The sequence below is a fragment of the Myripristis murdjan genome, chromosome 1 (assembly GCF_902150065.1).
Source record: "Myripristis murdjan chromosome 1, fMyrMur1.1, whole genome shotgun sequence".
NCBI classification, from domain to species: Eukaryota; Metazoa; Chordata; class Actinopteri; order Holocentriformes; family Holocentridae; genus Myripristis; species Myripristis murdjan.
The window spans coordinates 31,206,382-31,225,172 of record NC_043980.1 but is presented as its reverse complement, the minus strand read 5'-3'; the positions used below and the strand labels follow the sequence as shown (position 1 = coordinate 31,225,172).

Genomic DNA, 18,791 nt, shown 5'->3' with positions numbered 1-18,791 from the left:
AAGAGCAAAGCTAATTTTGAAGAAAGGGATTTCAGCCAAGAGGGCAGGAGAGCATTTCACAGAAATGTCCAAGACTCATCGTGATAATACATGACAAAGACTCACAGATAATAACTATAAACACAGTGTAGAGCACTGGATTATCTACATTTGCTGTGCCTCTGCACCACTTCCACTCTGTTGCAGTTTGTGCCAGACGTACTGTTGCATTAGTCACTCTGTTTGTCGGAAATCCCATGGAAGTGTCAACAATAACAACTCCCTGCCAGCCAACATATTCCTAAATAAGGGTTCAAGTAGGGTTCATAGCGATGGCTTTAGTCATGATCTTTTGATATTTGAAGAGCCTTGTTTTGAAACAAGGGTCCTGTGGGGGTTCTTGAAGATTAAGTCTTAGAAAAACAAAGCTTTTTTCCACAGTAATTTTTTTCTGAAAGGAACATTAACTTATAGGTATATTTGGATAGATTCTTGAGAGGTTATGCTTCCAGATATGGGTTAACGTCATGGTTATCCATCCAGGTCCAACAAGTTAACTGATTAAAAATTAATAATAACAATAATAACAAACAAATCAAAAATTTTCTGAACTGTGCTCTTTTCTTCCAGATGTGGCATTAAGGAGCCATAGTGGTAGTGACTTCATCACCAGTGTTACTCGTGCATCTCCAAGCCATATGACAGACTTTTCAATTCTATTGGTTTCTCCAGAGTCCAGATTAAAGACAACAGACAATCAAGACTTCACCATCAAGACTTCTCAGTTTTCTTACCTTGCTTTCACTGGTTTTGGTGTTGATTTTATCTGTCTGCATTTGAGCTTTTCACTCTGTTGTAAAGCACTTTGAGGGTGTGTATTGAAATGTGCTGTATAAATAAATATCATTACTGTTATTACTGTTATTACTCCATCATATCGCAGGATATCTGCTGGAGTAAATCAATTTCTGCTGCACACTGGCTAAACACACTGTCGTGATTTGAATTGAAAAGGAACCATGATTTCCAAGGGATGAAATGGTTCTGTATATATCCAGTAAATCAAAATACTCTTTGAAAGTGCGATTTGATTTACTTTATTTTTTCCTTGAGCACCTAATGTCTGAGGTTCAACCAGCCATTGGATTCTACCAGAAACTGAAACTGATCTCTACATACCACAGCTGTAAGGTTTCTCCTGCAGGAATGAGCCAAAGAACCTACAAAGATATCAGTATCACTTTTTTTTTTATTTAGAGTGTAATCCAAACACCCTTATTCACACTGATCAGTCCTTCCCCCTTCTTGTTTACACTGTATTTACACTGTTTAGCTGTAGCTCTAAATACAATCATTTCCTGTGTGCAGACTTGGTGCAGACTTTTAAAGTGTCTGGTCTACAAGGGTGACTGTGGTATGGCATACAATACAGTCTGACAGTGTGGCAATCTAAAGGTAAGAAATGGTTTACATTCAGCCACATTATCAGAAACCCCAAACCTAGAAATATGTGACAGAAAAAACATATTTAAGGTATTTATGACATTTCATAGCATGGTATTTATTGTAGCTAAAACCATTTCAGCATATTGATAATAACCCTATTTCATTCTACAATAATCTACCTATTCACTTTAATTCAACCACAGAATAGAGCTGCATATTATTGCAGTTGCTTTGTTTAAGCTTCTCTATTTCCTGTTGACATGATGAATCTTCCCTAGCAGCTGCCCATCTGGATTCTTGTCAGATATCACTTCAACTCTGGTCACAGCAGATCCCGAAAAAAAAGACATAAACTAAAACAGACATCAAAGACATGGAGCTTAAATATCATAAAGTGATATTACTGCATTATAATAATGTTTTTATTGTCATAATAGTGTATTTAACTGCAGTCACGTAACTAATGTGTAGCTTAGCTGATTAGACAGGAGATGACCAGGAAGTGACTGATTATCAGTGGGAAAATATAACAGACATTATGCTCAATCTGCAAAGGTGGCACCTAAAGCAAAATTAGAATAAGTCTGTCTATTGTGTTAGACCACCTTCGGATGAAAGGAATGAATGGACTGAAAGGAAAACAAGCTACAGTTGGATGACACTGAGGTGACATGAGGTATTTTGTCTCATTTATAATCTAAATCCATGGCACTGTGGCCAGTGGAGGGGAGCACAGAGTTCACCTACATCATCGAGCAATTTGAGAAAGGGTGAGGTAATCGCTTTCTTTTCTTGGCAAATGTTCAGAGCTTAAATCATCCTCTCGCATCACTGCACAGCACTTTGAAAAACATAGTAGAGGAGGGAATAGTTGCATTAGTTTCAATGCACATGCAAGGGATCTGAAAGGCAAAGTTTAACCTAGCAGCAGGGCTAAGTAAAAACACAAGTAACCATACATGGTTTGATGGTTTGTCTCACACAGCTCCCAGCTGTCATTCACACGACATGTTGTGAAGGACATGCATTGTGTCAGCGAAATGAAAGCAGCAAACTTCTGTTTTGTGGTTGTTGACAATTTGCTGTGCAGGATTGGATCAGCTGATAGAAGTAACATGGAATCTGACTGCAAACTCTATTTCCCTCTCTTCAAAGTGTTGGACTTATTTTACTTACATATTAAAAGTACCATCTTTCAGACCAAAAATGCCTGCACTTAAACCATATTTGAAGTACAGAGAGCAATATATCAACATATTGATATCGTGATATAAGATGGTTAATTAACTGTTAATTGTCTTTTCCTGGTTTTAAAGGCTGCATAACAGTAATTCTCTGAACTTATTAGACCGTTCTATCTGTTCTATCATTTGCCTCTACTTGCTTGGACATTATATTCACACTAATGATTGATTATCAAAAATCTCATTGTGGAAACATTTTGTGAACGCACCAACAGTCATTACTACAATACCGTCACAATAAATGATACTGAGGTATTTGGACAAAAGTATCATGATATCTGATTTTGTCCTTAACACTCAATGCTAGTTGAAGCAAGGATATCCACCTGCAAGTGTGCACTATCTAGCAAACACTCAGCCTGTTGAAATCTATGGTGTTCAAACTGACCAAAAGGCTAGGGGGGAGTGGGAGGGAGGCAGGAAATGTCTCACTGCCCTCCACCCATCACTCAATCCAGATGTCAGGTTCTCTGAGAGAATACCCAGAAACCCTCGGGTCAACATGAAACCAAGCAGGCATGACCCCTGGAATCACAAGAAACAAATTCTATGGGAAAGCAGCCACTCTGAAGTCTTGGCATGGCAGGGTTAGCCAGCAGCCATTTACTGTAAGCATGACTGTGCCAAGGCCACTATCGTCACCTCCACGAGACATTGGCTCTCAAATAGACCATAAAATACAGCACTATGCATCATTGGCCAGTTAGATTTGACACATTAATATTTATTAAAGTGATATGTTTATATTGCTTTACAAGCTGCATATTTTAAAATGAGCATACAGCCAACAGCCAGAGAGCAGAGTCTCCTTATACCCATAATAATAAATGCAGAGTTCTGCGTAACTGACCACATCGGTCATTTTGCAGTGTTTGTCAACCATTTGTGAACACCAGCGTCTTGACAGAGCTGCAAGCCGGCCAGCTGAGAGTTTGAAGCCCAGGGAATACTTCAATATGACTCATATCACTTGAAAAAGTCGAAGGCCAGATGCTTGTACATGCAAAGGCCACAGTTATATTAGCTTTCCTCTGCGATGGGTTCAGCAGCCTCACCTGAAAAGTTTGAACATATGAGCTGTCTGTGAGTTAAATGAGTGTACTCTATGGGTGGTGAGATCACCTGCCACCAAAGACCAGGAGCACTAATGTTCACCATTAGAGGTCAGGCTACACAGATTTTGGTTTGTGCTTTAGTTACTCTTTAATGTTTTTCAGAGCAATGGGGCGCTGGAATGTATCCCAGCATGCACTGTGCAGAGGGCATGGAGACACACTAGACTGGTTGCCAGTCCTTCACAGCGCTAACACAGATAGAAACACAAAATCGTAATTTAGGGTCTCAAGTCCACCTTACTTAAATCCCTTTGGAATATGGGTGGAGACAAACGCACACAGCAAATCCCAGGAACTGAACCTGGACATTGAAACTGTCCACTGAACTACCACGTTGCCTAGCTAGATATCATCTCTAGGGTGAAATACAATGTCTTTGTGAGACTATTACATCAGAAGAAACAAAGTGAGGTAGACATGTGATAAGGGAAATGTGTGAGCAGTGTACAAATCCTACCTTGCATCATGTTTCTGTAGGCGTTGTCAGTGATGGAATAGATATGGGGAGGGACCTCGTGCCGTTTCTTCCCTTTGTACATGTCAATGATCTTCTCTGAGTAGATGGGCAGCATTTTATATGGGTTTACCACCACGCAGAACAGGCCAGAGTATGTCTGAGAGCAGAGAGGAGGAGAGCGTAAGAGGCCATCATTATTCTTGTTAGGGCCAAAAGATAGACAAGGATAGAAAGACTACAAATATCCAGTCCAGTGTGAGCACATTTTGCCGGTACTCACTTTTCCAAGGGGGTATTTTAAGGTTTGGATTTGGATTTATGGGTTAGTGTGAGGATTAAGGTCAGGATTAGGAAATGAATGTAGTCAGTGGACAGTGTAGGTGAGTATACAAACTTGTGTGTGTAGGTGATTGAGTGATTTCGTGTGTATTCACATGTCTGTTTGCCTTGTATACTTACATAGATCAGCCCAGAGAAGTACCTCTCACGCAGATTGTGCAGCACAGAGGCTTCATTCAGGCAGGTGAGCTCGGCCATGTCCTCCACTTTGCTGAACTTCGGCGGGTTCATCTTCTGGATGTCGTCCTTGTTGACCGTCACCTTCTTGCCATTGTCAACCAGCTCCACCAGCACCTCGTCGCCGTGCTCCTCCTTGATACTAGCCGACTCAAAGCCATGTTTCTCAGAGGGGATCCACACCAGCTTCTTGGCTGACCAATCGGCCTGCGCCACAGGACTGTTGAGGAAGTCTTTGTCGACAAAGAGGAACTTCTCATCTTCGCTTGGGGCCTTCTTGGACATCTTGGGTTAGGGTGGTGGGCCAACTGAAAGGAACAGGTGAATGGGAGGTCAGAAGAGAAGCAAAGTAGCAAAAAGGATGGAAGGAATTCAAAGGCTAAATCTTCATATGAGGTGTCAGAGATAGATAAATCAGTGCTGAGATGCTTTTGAAATTCTTCTGACACTCTTTTCAAGCAGAAAGATAATCGTTTGAGTTCAACACATAAAAACTGCACATTGTTAACTAAACACTTAATGTAGGCCACACTCTAGTATAAAGTTGTCTGCTGACTGTGTTGGTAACTGAAAGAGTTAATATTTTTTCATCCACCGGGGGAGTTCCAGAGCCCAGTCATTCTCACAGACCCCCCCACCCCCTCTGGACTGTACACTTTCACACACGCCACAGGGGAAACACACCAACGAGCTCAGTCCCTAATTTAGATTGAAAGATCGAGGCTGGGAAATGGCTTTTAATTAACTCAGTAACAAAGACTAATTGCTCAATCGATTGCTGAACAGCCTCATCTGAAATATTCCTAAACCATCGATGCTCATGAGCATTTACATCATACACAATCATGAAGTCACTGCTCAATTAACAACATCCATTTTTTTCATCTCTTTCTCCCCTCATCTCTCTCTCTCTCTCTCTGCCTTTCTGCTATGAGGCTTCAGTCCCGTGCTGTGATGACCATATATGGGCCGCTTCTCTGGAGCAGGACTCATTTCAGCGGACCTAAACAGCAAGGCAAGTGAACTCCCAAACAAAGCCCATATAGGGAATAGTATGTCTGTAGCCGGCCTCGTCGTTTACTCCAAAATGATAACAGGGAGGCATGGAGCCTTAGGGGGGCCGGGGGCTTTAATACTCATGCTTCATATGGGCCCCTAGTGGCCTTCATCTTTAAATGCCACAGTCACTGGCTACATTAGGTGCTGGTACATGGGATACGCCAGCATTTGGAAAAGTACCTGTGATGGGAGGTACTGTAAAACCTGGAGTAAGAAGTGATACAGGTATTCTGTAGATCCCTGACAGCCATTCTTTATTTTTTATAAATACCTGCTCATAGTATACGGAGGTATTACAACTACAATGCTAAGGAGCAAATACTAATAAATCATCATGTGTTGATGTGGGTGAATCAGCGCCCAAACAGAAAACTGCATAAAGATCCAGAGGGTCAAACCCCTCCCTCGAATCATACTAAGACCTCTCAAAGCTTAGAGCACACCTTGGAATATAGAGTAAACCACAGGTTTTCAAACTTTTTCATGTTTTTGACCCCAAAGTTAACCTATTATTACGTTTTGGACCCACATTTGATATGACTTTGCCCTGGGGATCCTGACATTGAAAGATATTTTTGTTTGAATTAAATTACTTAGATGTAATAGGTCAACACTGATAAATACATTCAAAGTATTGACATTAAAACATAAAGTTAAAACAATCACGCATACCTATTTGCAGCATAACAATTTCTAGTGAATTCAATTACAGCAAAATCAAACTAACTGGGAGGTCCCAGAATCCACACTGAAAACCACTGGAGTACACAGCAAGTGGTTCTTGGATTACAGAACAATGATGCACTCCTGTCCACAGACTCTAGAGTAGACCCTAGGCCTTTACTTTACCCCCCTCATCTCTCTGTACAGTGAGACTGGCACACAATTTAAATGAGTGGGAACTATGCAAAAAAGCCACTGAGCCTCCTGGGAAAGATTGTAAATGTACTCTAGGGACCAGCCAAACCAAACCACCCAGAAACTACTGAAAGATATTACATAAACATTCACATACGTCAGACCAAGACACTGCCTGGCCAATGGACAAAACCGCTAAACTATATCTAAGGAAGTGAGGGACCAGCTGATGTGTTGAGGCTCATCTATTTCTCAGGGTAGAGTAATTAGACTTTTCCTGTCACTCTCCCTACCACCCCACCCCCCCAGCTAAGGCATAAGCAGCCAATCAGGGCCCTTCCCCTCATTCCCTTTAACTTTCCTCACGATGAACCTCGCATGATTTCCTCTCACCCACTCACTCAAACCCTTTGCTCGATACCTTTGTGACCCCCTCCTCCTTTCTCTGTTGTGTCAACACATGTTTGTTCTGAGCCAGCATGCACTGAGGACAGCTGTTTGCGGGGGGGGGGGGATGACAGGGTCACGGTCTGATAAAACCTCACTGAAACTTTTAACTTTAAAGGATGACGAAGGGTTCACAGCCCTCACAAGAGTCCGTTTGTCAACACATACAAGGGAGACTGAGGAAGAGGAGTGATGGGAGTGAAGTACACTACAGCCATGATTTTCAGAGGAAAAGTTAAGGTCCAGCAGAGTGGAAATTATGCCTCCATTTAGCATAAGACTTTGCTGCTCTTATCCCGCTATTCAACATCTGACCAATGCAGAGGATGATCAGCAGCAACATAGATAGTATAGATGCAAATACATCTGAAATTCCCTCACACTCTAATATTAACTTCTTATAACGTGCATTTAGAGCCAAGCAGTCAAGCTTATCGCAGTAGAGTCACTGAAAAACATATTCATTTTAATGAAAGGGGAACATCCTGTGGCCGAGCACACATGCCTGTTGACCTGTTAGACTCAATGTAAACCATTAAGACAAACAGCGTCACATTTCTATTAGCTTACTAAATCCTCCACTACAATTACATAGATATCCCCCACACTTCCCAAACACATCATACCAAGGCTGAGAAAAAAAGACAAACAAAAGCCTATGGCATATCCAATTTAAGGGATAATTATTTTAGATTTTGCAATGAATAAATAAACTAAGGGTGCTGAATGAGTGGAAATCTTTCCCTGGAGACTAGCTGACCTTTCTATTTGTAGATTTGTAGGCGATGGGGGTGACCTTTGGGCCTGTGAAAGATTCTCTTCCTTCCCTCTCTTGGCTGTTTCACAAACTTATTTCCTACTGGCATCTAGCTACTAATCTCTGAAATTTATGGATTTGCATACTTATGAGCAGAATGGTTGGTTCACACAACGTGTGAATAATAAAATAATGATGATGAGAATGCAAGTCATTCTCCTATCTTATGGAGGTGACTGCAGAATTATTTTAGTCCATTGATTCACTAACATTAAGGCACCTGTAGGAACTTTAGGGCATTTTGGCACACTGAGAAACCGAGTCTGAACCAATCTCTCATATTCTGTTGAGTAATCTTGTGAGTGTGCCTTCGGTGTAGGATCAGTACTGGTCAAGATACAATATGAGAGGTGGGTGAGGGTAAGCCTGTTGGTTGAATGGTGAACTATTGTGTCACAGATCCTCTCATGGGTTGACAAAGTCAGGCAAAATGAATATCCAGAGTGCAACAGAAAGAAATATAACCAGTTATGAGTTATACAAGCCACATACATGATGCATCCTTTGTGCTGATCTATCCATTTGTCAGCAGAAACAGAGACGGAACAAGAGACGTAGCCTATAGAAGAATTTTACAAAATTTGATGGGTATTTTCTTCAGTCCAGCTGTTACCAATAACCGATGTCATGGTTAACATGTTGCTCTGAATGTACACGTACAGGATTCAGTTCTCATGTGCGTCTGCATCTTTAGCCCACAATGTTCAGCAGCGAGACAGACAGACGGCTTTATGCAACCTTATTTGGAGAACAGGAAACTCCATGGTTTGTGTCAAGCCAATTTCTGTGCTGAGATACTGAGAGCAAACTTCCCCTTACTTCCTATAGACTGTGACATGGTTGGCAAAACAATAGATTAGGAGGCTCTAATGGAGCATAAAGCTATGAAAAACAATGCAGTGAAGTCAGGGCTTTGGTGAAATACCGGGGAGGGCAACATAGATCTATTCTCTTAAAAATGGCACTGGCAACAAATGCTGACAGGGGGAAGAATGAGCTGTCTGATATGAGTAGACTGGTGATACCACTTCTGACTGATACTGGAAGGGTTTGGATCCTTTACTTTCTGGTAAATAAATAAATAAACAAATAAAACGCTGTGACCCCCCCAAAAAAAATTCTGTCGAAAAAGATATAAAGGTTTTAAGGTTTTAAAGATTAAATATATCAACACGTGTCAACCGAATCGTCTTCGTCATAGTTGCATGGCTTTTTATGACTGATTTTAACAGCAGACGAAGGAAGGACTTTGGCATCGCGTTTCAATACATTTTCATTCCATCAGCTCAGTGCATTACCTATAAGACACCAAGCACTGACGCGTCTCATTCATATGCAGCTGAGTTTGCAAAGTCTGACAGAGATGCGCACTGACAAGTGCACCGCAACATCACCACGCGCCAAAAGGCTCTCACAACATAGCATGAAGGGCGCATACTTACATATATGATGAAATTTCTGATCAGGGGGATTGGGTTTGGAAAGTTAGGCTTTGGAGCGTCCGGCGTTGACGAGGGAGGCTACTCCAAAAACGAACAGTCCAAATTGCCCCGGTGAAATACCGAGCCTTACAATTTAAACTGGGACTTGTTGCGCGAGGGTGGAGCCGCGCGAGCAGGCCCTCCTCCTCCATCCCGGTCCATCAGCAGCATCCGCTAGCGGCGCAGGAGGCAGGCGACATGCGCACTGCGGACACCAGCGGGCTTCAGGAGTCACAGCAAAACGCATGAAAGTACAGATGCTGGATGCAGAGGAGATGCTCTGCTGATTATGTGGCGGGGGATCAAACATGTGACCCACAAGGACCTTGGTGGGAAAATAGGGCAGCTTCCTCTTTTTTTTGCTCTCCAATGTTTTGTTCATTGCCTCTAATGATAAACACACTGAGGCTGTTGGCACTGTGGACAGCGAAATGGTGTGTGTTAGTGGTGGGGGTGTCAAATGTGTCTGTGTTTTTCTATCACACATATCAGAATTTGCAAACCACTTGATAGCTGAGTGGTTCACTGTTCCTCATAAAGTTGAGAGGCTATCCATTTTTTAACTGGTTCCCAGCTAACTTTTGTTGACATTTTCTTGAGAAACTTTAAATACTTTAAAACTTTAATAAGAAATTTCACTAATGCCTAGCCTATGATGCAACATAAGACATAACTATGTCATATCTATCCAGCTTTACAAGGCCCACTCTATTCCCATGATTTGACTCAGATCTGGCGGCTCACGCTGTGGAGGGAAATTATTAAAAAGATCCAAACTATGTGCTAAACGTGCAACCTATAAGGTCCAGTGGTTCCATGATGGAACTCCACACACAACCTGCAGTGTTTACACGTTATGCAATTATAGCCCCGCTCCTCATAAGGCAAACAGGCTGTCCCCAGCGCTGGAATCCCTCTGTTGTTGCTGCTCCAGAGAGATTCCCCTCATAGACAGAGCTGGATGAGTCTAAGCATCCAAGTGTGTGTGTGTATCCTGCATGTGTCCTCTGTCATTACACACATCACATTCCACTACCACTGACCCCCCCACACCCAACACTCCTCCTGCATCCCTCCTGCTCCCACCTTCCTCCCAATGAAACTTCCTATATAAGGACAGTGTTCTATTTGCTCCAATAAATCAAGCTGTGAAGTTGATAGCCTGAGCCTGCTCTGTGCCAGAGAGGGAGAGTGCTGCACCGGTATGCGTGTGTGTGTGTCTGTGTCTCTGTGTGTGTGGAACCCGATGACAGACCCAAGACCAACATGGAGGACCTCTGGGCTCTCTCTGGTCAACATCAAGGAGGCGTGTAGATGGTGGGATGGCCTGACGTGGAGGAAGGAAGGTTAGAAACTTGGGAGACTGTGTGTGAGAGAGAGAGAGAGAGAGAGAGAGAAAATGGGGGGGTGATGGGGAAAGAACAAGGCAGAGGGAGGGAGAACGTAAGAGAGGAGGAGAGACAGAGGCAGACAGGCAGGGCAGGAGGGAGAGAAAGAGGGAGATACACTGAACAGAGAAGTTGCAGTGTGTGCCATATAAGGACAGTGGGGTCTGTATGGAATCTCGGCAGCTTTCTGTGTAACTTTTAAAGTCTAGCACAGGCAAGCACCCCGAGCCCCAGTGACTAAATATGGTCCAGCAGTAATACCATTGTTCAAACAAACAATGTTGCTTCTATGGGCATAACTCAATTATTTACCTGTATTGAAGTGTCACAGGCAGTGGGGTTATGGCTTATCAATACAACAACACATCAAGGCGAGGAGGGAATGTTGGCTGCCAGTCCTTGGAAACAACACAGCGGCTGTTTCTCAGTCATTACGTTTTCTTGCAACACCAGGAAGATGAAATCTGCAGTTTGGGTGTTATGTTACCGTTGCTCAGATTCAATATGAATAAGACGTCATATTTGAGATTTGCAGCACAAATCAAATCTACTGAACGTTTTTTTTTTTCCTGCTCTATGAAGGTTTGTGTCTAGTTAAAGGTAGGTATTCACCAACTTCTGTCCGTGAAAGTCTGAAAATCTTCACCCTGATATATGGTGATCCATGCAAGGAGGAGGTGGGAGGACAGAAACCTGAAAACTGAAAGAACGGAGACACAGGCTGTGCTGACACAAATAGTTTGTCCTAAAGATTTGGCCAAAACATCTTCCCTCCCATTGCTCTCTGAGATGGGGGCTAATCTCTGTCCAATTCCACAGAGCAATGAATAAACCGATGAAAAGTACACCATGACAAGGAGGCGGGGAGGCAGTGGGAGTTAACATGATAAAAACTGACTGAATGACGACTACATTTCTGGTAACTGCTAAATGCCATTTCAGACTTTGGGCATGTTATGCATTCAAAAGCGAAAGATGGCTGCACATTATTCGGTTTCATAACTTTTTCATTATTTGTAAAGTCATGTAACTGTGTGTGTCATACAAAAAAGATCATGGTTTGCACGTTTTGATACCTGCTCTGTTATGAAAAGTAGCAAATTATAGCTACATGATAGCAATGCACTAAAATGATGAACAGCCTATGTGGTCTGTCCATCAACATGTTTTGTAATGCAGAAATCACTGATTCCTTACCATCATAGCCATAGACGGCCAACTGTTAGAGAGAAAATATGTTTATGGATATGTTTGACCCCCATGGAATGCAATTGCATTCTAATTTGAGCCCAGGGCAAACATCAGTTCACTCTGGTGCAGTCAAAGACCACTGCATTCAATAGTATTTATACAGCTGTCTCTCTTGCACACAACAAATTTATACAGTGGAGAAATGCTACCTATTTTAGGGCAAACTGCCAGCTGAACAATCATAACCCATTGTTCAACTTCCTTAGCTTATATAGCCATTTTCAAGAGAACACTCATATCTGGTGCCAATAAACTACGAGGCGTCTAAGGGCCAAAACAATTGCTCTGTAAGGGCAAATAAGGTTCGGTCCAAAGTTGGGATGTAAATTCAGACTCCAATGTGTCCCAGATGAGGCTCACTTGTGCCTCTATTTTCAGCGTGCACATGTACTAAACACCCACATGGTTATTTCTATAGGCAGCAAGAGGCAATAAATTTAGATACGATGTAAACACAGGGGGACATTAACCGCTGCTCCTCCTGCAGACTAGGTTGGTGGTTAGTGGTTACATATCATCTTTATGGTTATTTTCCGCATCAAAAGCCAATGGGAATTCAGCAACATACACTGAGTGTGTGAAATATTAGGACTTCTTGCTCCTGCCATGAACCCAGCTCAGAATTATTTTTAACTTTCACCTGTTAAATCAACAACATTCAGTCAAAAAGGGGAGATATAGATGGAGAGGGTACAGACTGAAGATTTAAATCATGAGGTAATTTAGAGACGGGTTGTGCTGAAGGGGCACAACGCAATGTTAGGCGCACACAGCATCTGTAATCAGAGTTAAAAAAATAAAGAGCCAGCTCCATAGTTAATCAGTTCCAAGTCATGTCACTCTCAGAGTGAGATAAGAATGTCAAGTTCCCTTTTATGGTGAGAGAGGAAGTGAGATGCAGAAAGTCTGGGTTGGCCACAGCAGATGTTTGTGTGACCTGCTCTGGGCCTGAGCCATACAGGGATGTCGACAGGACTCTGCAGCCACGATTCCTGAGCTGCCTCGCAGAACTTAAAGAGGAAAGACGGAAGTGAACCAGCAGGAGAGTAACTGCAGTAAAGGGGGACTTCGCCTCAGAATTCAGCATAAACTATGGATTAGCTAGTATGAGAGCAAGATACACTGGCTCACTGCCTACAGTTACCTATTTGAACATGTAACATCCAACTACCCATTACATACCTGGATCAATCAGCGGTGATAAAGCATCTATTTTGGACTACTTCGGGAGGACAAGTAGAGAGTAATGGAATTTCAAAGTAAATGAATTTCAGGTGGAATTCCACCTACTATCTGAATCTATGAATGAATCTCGATATAGCTTTACCATAATTGAAAATTGTACGTGAAAAACTCAGAATGTGAAAAAAATAATCTGATCCACAGTAGTACTGTTTCTTTCTGAATCTGAGAGTGCCGGTTGTGTTTTCACTGGTAACTGACTGACCCTAAAGGTCATCACATAAAAAGCATTCTGAGTTATTTACTGCAGGTGTATCAGCACTTCTCTATTGTTACAACCTTTTATCAGATGGCTGCATGGGGAGTTTTTCTTTGTACAGCAATAACTCTGCGGTCTAAAATCATCTGCCTCAGAAGAGAGATTATCTCTAAAGCTCACAAAGATTATCTTAAACACTAACAATTAGTGTCTCAGAGTAAGAGTGCTCGTTGTCTAGACTCAGCTCCAAGTTCCACATTGTAATGACTTACACTAAAGAAACACTGGAGGGCATCAAAACACAGGCAGTACTTCCATGTATTATACCAGAAGTCAGGAAAGAACAGATACTGATACTGGTATTGGCCATCAGACTAAATGACATTCAAATTAAGTATCACTGTCAACAGAATTCAATAACAACAGCCAAATGTAACATGTCAGAAAACAAGCAAAGTGGCTTATTCACATAAAAGCATCCTGTAATTCTCTAATGGAGAAAAACATAAAATAAGCTCCACTCTGGATTGCCCACTACTGCCCACAATCTTTTCTTTGGTGAGGCTGCCACCATGTGGTGCCCAGTGAAAAAACAGTTTCAAATCACATCCACAAGACAATTCTGATTCACAGTATAAATATAGAAATATTTATTATAAAAAACAAACATAAAAAAGACAGTATAAAATAGCATCATGAAATATTTGTAACTGAAGCTAGAGAGGGCCCAAAGGAATGTAATCTCAACATTTTTTGCCTGGGTTATGGAGAGTAATGACAAAGTACCCACAAGCAGGCTAAATCTGACACATCAGTGAACCGTGAAGCAATTCACCTAAGATTACTGCACATGGTGTCACTATATATTTGACTGAAATCAAATATTAAACATATTGATAAAGCCACAACTTAAAATGCAAAAATAATTAGACCACCTAGGATTGTTTGGCAATGTTTAAAATAGTAGAAAAGCTTTGTTCATTCATATTCAGCTCAGCAAATCAATCTCTGAATTATAATCCTTGTTTGGGGAAAATATGATAGGCAGCTTTGTGGTAAACATTGGATGAGAGGAGCCCAGCTTATTTCAACAAACTTCAAAGGGCAACAAGTGTGTGCAAAATGTAGCTAGAGCATCATCAACTGTCAGGCATCAGGTCCAGGCACTGTGCTGCTGGCAGTGGTACCTGCTGGGACGGAGGCGCCCCTCAGAAACACCTTCCCTCCCTTATCACCACTGCTGCTCACAAAATGGGACACCAAGCCATAAAGAAGAGGCCTGTGAAGCAAAACATATAAGTTGCAATTACTATTTTGGCATTTTGGCCTTGTTATCTGGCAGTTTATAGTGGGGAGAGACAGGGAAGACTAGGAGAAAAAGGATGATATATGACAAAGGTCCTGGGCCAGATTCAAACCCAGAATGCTACAGTTTTATGCACTTTACCCAACTGAGCCACCAACGCAGCCTGTAATTATTTTGTTATTACATGTGGCTTTCTGTTTCTCTCTTTGGTGGTATACAGAGGAAACTTACAGCAACAGAAAGATGGAGGTGGGCAGGGTGACTTGTGAATGAAAATCATTGACTGATACAACAAATATATGTCACATACCTTAGCCTGCTAAGCCACTATATGCCTCACAGAACCGCCGTAGTATTCTTGGAAGTCACAATACAAATAGTTATGTTTTCTAAGGAAGTGGTTGGGAAATTGAGCCATTGTAGGTATTCCAAGGGCCAAGGGAGTAAATCCTGCTCCACTGTATTGGAAAGTAGGCCATGGTGCATTTTTTACCATTTCCGAATCCTGATGAACTTACACAGATTTGGAACTTGCATCCTCAGCCACTTTCAGCTCATTTGCCAGGAACTGTCTGTCCAGGGGAACTTCAGGCTGACCTGATTCTGTGGAAACAAACAATACTATGTTTGGAAGGTAGCATGTCAGCCTGAACCAGCTTTTGCACGGTACAGACTGTGGTATTCTGTGCCTCTAGCAAGTAAGGTTCAAAAAGAAATTTAAAAATATACTTGATGGATCCCAGAATTTGGGAAGTTTCATCCTAGGCATATGAGCATGTTGATCTTCAATAACTAAGGCTTCTGCTGGCCGTCAAAACACGGCATCCCCAAAATATCAACTTTTCAAGAACTAAGAAATATAGCCTTGTTTTCAGCACAGTGGCAATGTAATTTTGAAACCAGAGACCTGTATAAATCTTCTCCGCTCATAGAGTACCATGTACGACTACAACATAATTAAAACATGAAAAACATCCAAATTAGAGCTTTACATGACAGCATTGTTCAGGAGACTAGAGTTCCCTTGACTGTTCTTGTGCACGGGGATTCCCAACCTTCTGTTTATGACAATTTGAGATGATTTAGATGACCGACATCATCTGATTAAGGCTCTGTCCCAAGGATTCCCACTTTAGAGGATTCTCAATGAATATCTATGATATAAGTCAGGAGAAAACAGTCTCTAACTAATTAAAAAAAGAGAGAGAGAAAGAGAAAGTGTCTGTTAACAGTCTTAGGGAAATCAGTGAAGTGAATGAAATAACAGTGAAACTGAGCTAACCCTCATTTTACTTATACCCCTTTTCCACCAGGGCTGGTTCGGAGCCGGTGCCTGACTTAGCACCAGTTTTTTGGTTTTCCACCGCCCGAGCTGGGGCCAAACTGGTGCCAAACTGGTTCCAAACTGGTGCTAGGCAAGCACCGACTCCTGCCCCTTTTCCACCAGAAAAAACCTGGTGCTAGTTCGGAGCTGGTGCTAGAGCCGGTGCTTAACTGGTGCCAACGAAGAACCGGTTTGCTTTTCCACCGGTCAAGAGCAAAGTGGAGCCAATTCAGAGCCACGCCATGACGTCTTCGGAAAACGTGATGACGGGTGCGCGAGACGTTCGCTCAGAATCACAATAACCATCATGAATGAATGAATGAATGATACTTTATTAATCCGTTGCAGGAAATTACATTGTCACGGCAGCTTCACCACTTCAACACACATAAAACTGCACACTCATACAATCCAGCGGCTGCAGCGTCTCTGTCTCTGTCCGCCCGTCCTGTCCTGAAGCCGGTCGGGATGATGTTGGTGAGCCGCGTCTCAGTCAAGCATATAACGCTGCTTTCCCGATACAGTTTCTGGCCCCGGGTGGAGCAGGATCTGGATTTATTAGCGATGCAAATACTGCTTGTGTCTTTACAAGCCAACATTTCAATACAGAGGCGAAAAAAACAATTATTGCCGGCTACCTGTCGGATTCGCGATCGGAACGAATGACAGCGATGTTTAGTTATAAAACGGGTGCTTCTCATCCTTAAATGTAATTTGCTGAGCCGCGTTCCACGCCGTTGTAAAATCATTATAACCCGCGGCTTCTCGGGGATTATTGTTTATGTTTATAGCGTTCGCAGTTCCTGTTTTGTTTTGTAACCCCGCCCACCGATGACGCGGTGGGCCGCGTCATCGGTTCTTTCTCTGGCTCCTGTTTAGCCCCTGCTCGGAAGACCCCTTCATTACCTCTGGGCCTCCAATTTGGCAAATACTGCCTTTATTGACATCTACAGCCATTTTTGGACACAACATTCTCATTACTCTGTTGGTGAGCAGTGAGTATGATGTAGAAATAACAGTGCTATAGTATATGCTATATAAGCATTTTAATGCTTATCAATATCCCTGATGTCTATAATTTGTCTATTAACGGTAATTCTATGTTACACTATTGCCAAGTGTAGCCTAAGGGAACACCTCCAGTGGACAATAATTAGTACACTATATGAAACAGATCACCCAGGGCTACACAGCTGTTTTTGTTTTGTTTTGTTTTGTTTTGTTTTTTACCCACCTGCTGTCAGCACAGAGGCAGTGTATCTGTACTTGTTGAATTCAAGGTACTCTCGGATGAGCTCGTTGATGAGCAGATTCTCATGGGACAGCGGAGGTCGAGGTTCCCTCTGGTCATCAAGGGCGCTGAACACCTCCGCCCTGATGCGGGCCTTCAGCTGGCTCAACACACCGCGGGACTCCAGCGTCTCCCTCACTGCTACAATATTCAAGTTTGCACAAGTTTAGCATGAGGTGACTCTGAAGGGTTATCTGCCCTCCGACCACAATGAATGGTTTACTTTGGTTAACCTTGGGTTTCCTTAAGTGACCTGAAGCCACTCTGCTGCAGCCTGTGCTGGTGCATACTGTACCGCCACACTCCAATGAAGAATGCGACGATTCAAAGTGGCCTTACTTATCAGCAAAGGTACACACTTCATTAATAGTGACTAGATTTAGTCACCGAATCAATAGGAGCCACTATTCAATTCGGCATACGTATGAGCTGCCTTGCTACATTTATTTGGAGAAAAAGTCTAGTCGTTTAGATTTGGCTGGCCTGTTATTGCCAACTTTCAACAAACTAAAACAACGGTATCCTTACCGTTAGCAGTGTTGAGGGCTGTTAGCGAGTACTGTGAACATACATTTAAAACCTCAAATTTCCTTGGAAAAATAGATACTTGGTGGAGCATATATATGCCGAAGTGAAGAGTAGCCGGCTTCTAACAAAAGCTCAATTTCTTAATTCATACTGTATTTCAAGCGGGTATTTGCGTTTAGCCATAAGAAAGGTCACTGTAAACTGACCAGCTTTTGAATGGGGGGTCGTGTATTCACGTACTGAAACAAAGCTAACGTTAGCTAGTCAGCGTTAGCAGACTAGTGTGTGCAGTAAAGGTCTGGTCTTACCTAAATATGCATAAATTTGGGACTTTACTGGTAGTTACCAACATGAAACTGACGAATAATGATAGCGCTTACCGCATTTCAGTTCTGTGATGGTCGCCATTGCAACAAGTGTAAACAAATATCTATCAGGCTTCAGCCAGCAGTCAAAAACTAGGGGAACGTCTGAGCGTCTTCTGCCACCTAGTGATTGGATGTAGCAATTTCAAGTAACATTTGCATCCTCCACTGTTGTGCTACTGAAGTAGACCATCAAATGAATTATGATTATGTAGGCTAAACATTTACTGTAGGTTATAACACTTAAAACAGTGCTGGGTCAACACTGCTTCACAAATACAGAGGTGGTTAAGCTAAGTTTAGGTGGGTTCAGACTGCACTGCACCCCTGGCTGCAGGACCCAAAATATGCCCATAATTTAAATGTCTGGGTCGCCTATATAGCATGTTCCCCTGAACTACCACTGACAATACATACAACCACAGAGGGTGGTTGTATACAACACAGAGGGTGGTTGTATGTATTGTGGGTGACAATT

At 42.3% G+C, this 18,791-nt stretch overlaps 2 protein-coding genes across 4 annotated transcripts in view; both read right to left on the bottom strand.

Moving 5' to 3' along the window:
• The window catches only part of myh11a (myosin, heavy chain 11a, smooth muscle), a 32,410-nt gene extending 22,931 nt beyond the window's left edge, over positions 1-9,479 (bottom strand). For all 3 annotated transcript variants that reach the window (XM_030065014.1, XM_030065022.1, XM_030065031.1), the window contains exons 1-3: positions 9,381-9,479; positions 4,701-5,065; positions 4,242-4,398 (exon numbers count right to left, since the gene is read on the bottom strand). In XM_030065014.1, coding sequence (XP_029920874.1) covers positions 4,242-4,398; positions 4,701-5,042 — 499 coding nt within the window. In that variant the 5' untranslated portion in view covers positions 5,043-5,065; positions 9,381-9,479. The remainder of the gene's footprint in view (positions 1-4,241; positions 4,399-4,700; positions 5,066-9,380) is intronic.
• Positions 9,480-14,125: 4,646 nt separating this feature from the next.
• cep20 (centrosomal protein 20) lies at positions 14,126-18,426 on the bottom strand. The gene is made up of 5 exons (XM_030059685.1): positions 18,329-18,426; positions 17,364-17,561; positions 15,324-15,408; positions 14,646-14,778; positions 14,126-14,597 (listed from the first exon to the last, which is right to left on the bottom strand). The coding sequence occupies exons 1-4, from the start codon at positions 18,354-18,356 to the stop codon at positions 14,646-14,648; spliced, it is 444 nt and encodes a 147-aa protein (XP_029915545.1). The 5' UTR covers positions 18,357-18,426; the 3' UTR covers positions 14,126-14,597.
• Positions 18,427-18,791: the final 365 nt, after the last annotated feature.

Excerpts from the sequence above, each read along its gene's own strand:
- cep20 (XM_030059685.1), bottom strand. The coding sequence starts at position 18,356 with ATGGCGACCATCACAGAACTGAAATGCG. Across the intron at positions 17,562-18,328 it reads CATCACAGAACTGAAATGCG|CAGTGAGGGAGACGCTGGAG; the intron begins GTAAGCGCTATC and ends TGAATATTGTAG. Across the intron at positions 14,779-15,323 it reads GATGCAAGTTCCAAATCTGT|GCCTCTTCTTTATGGCTTGG; the intron begins GTAAGTTCATCA and ends TTTGCTTCACAG.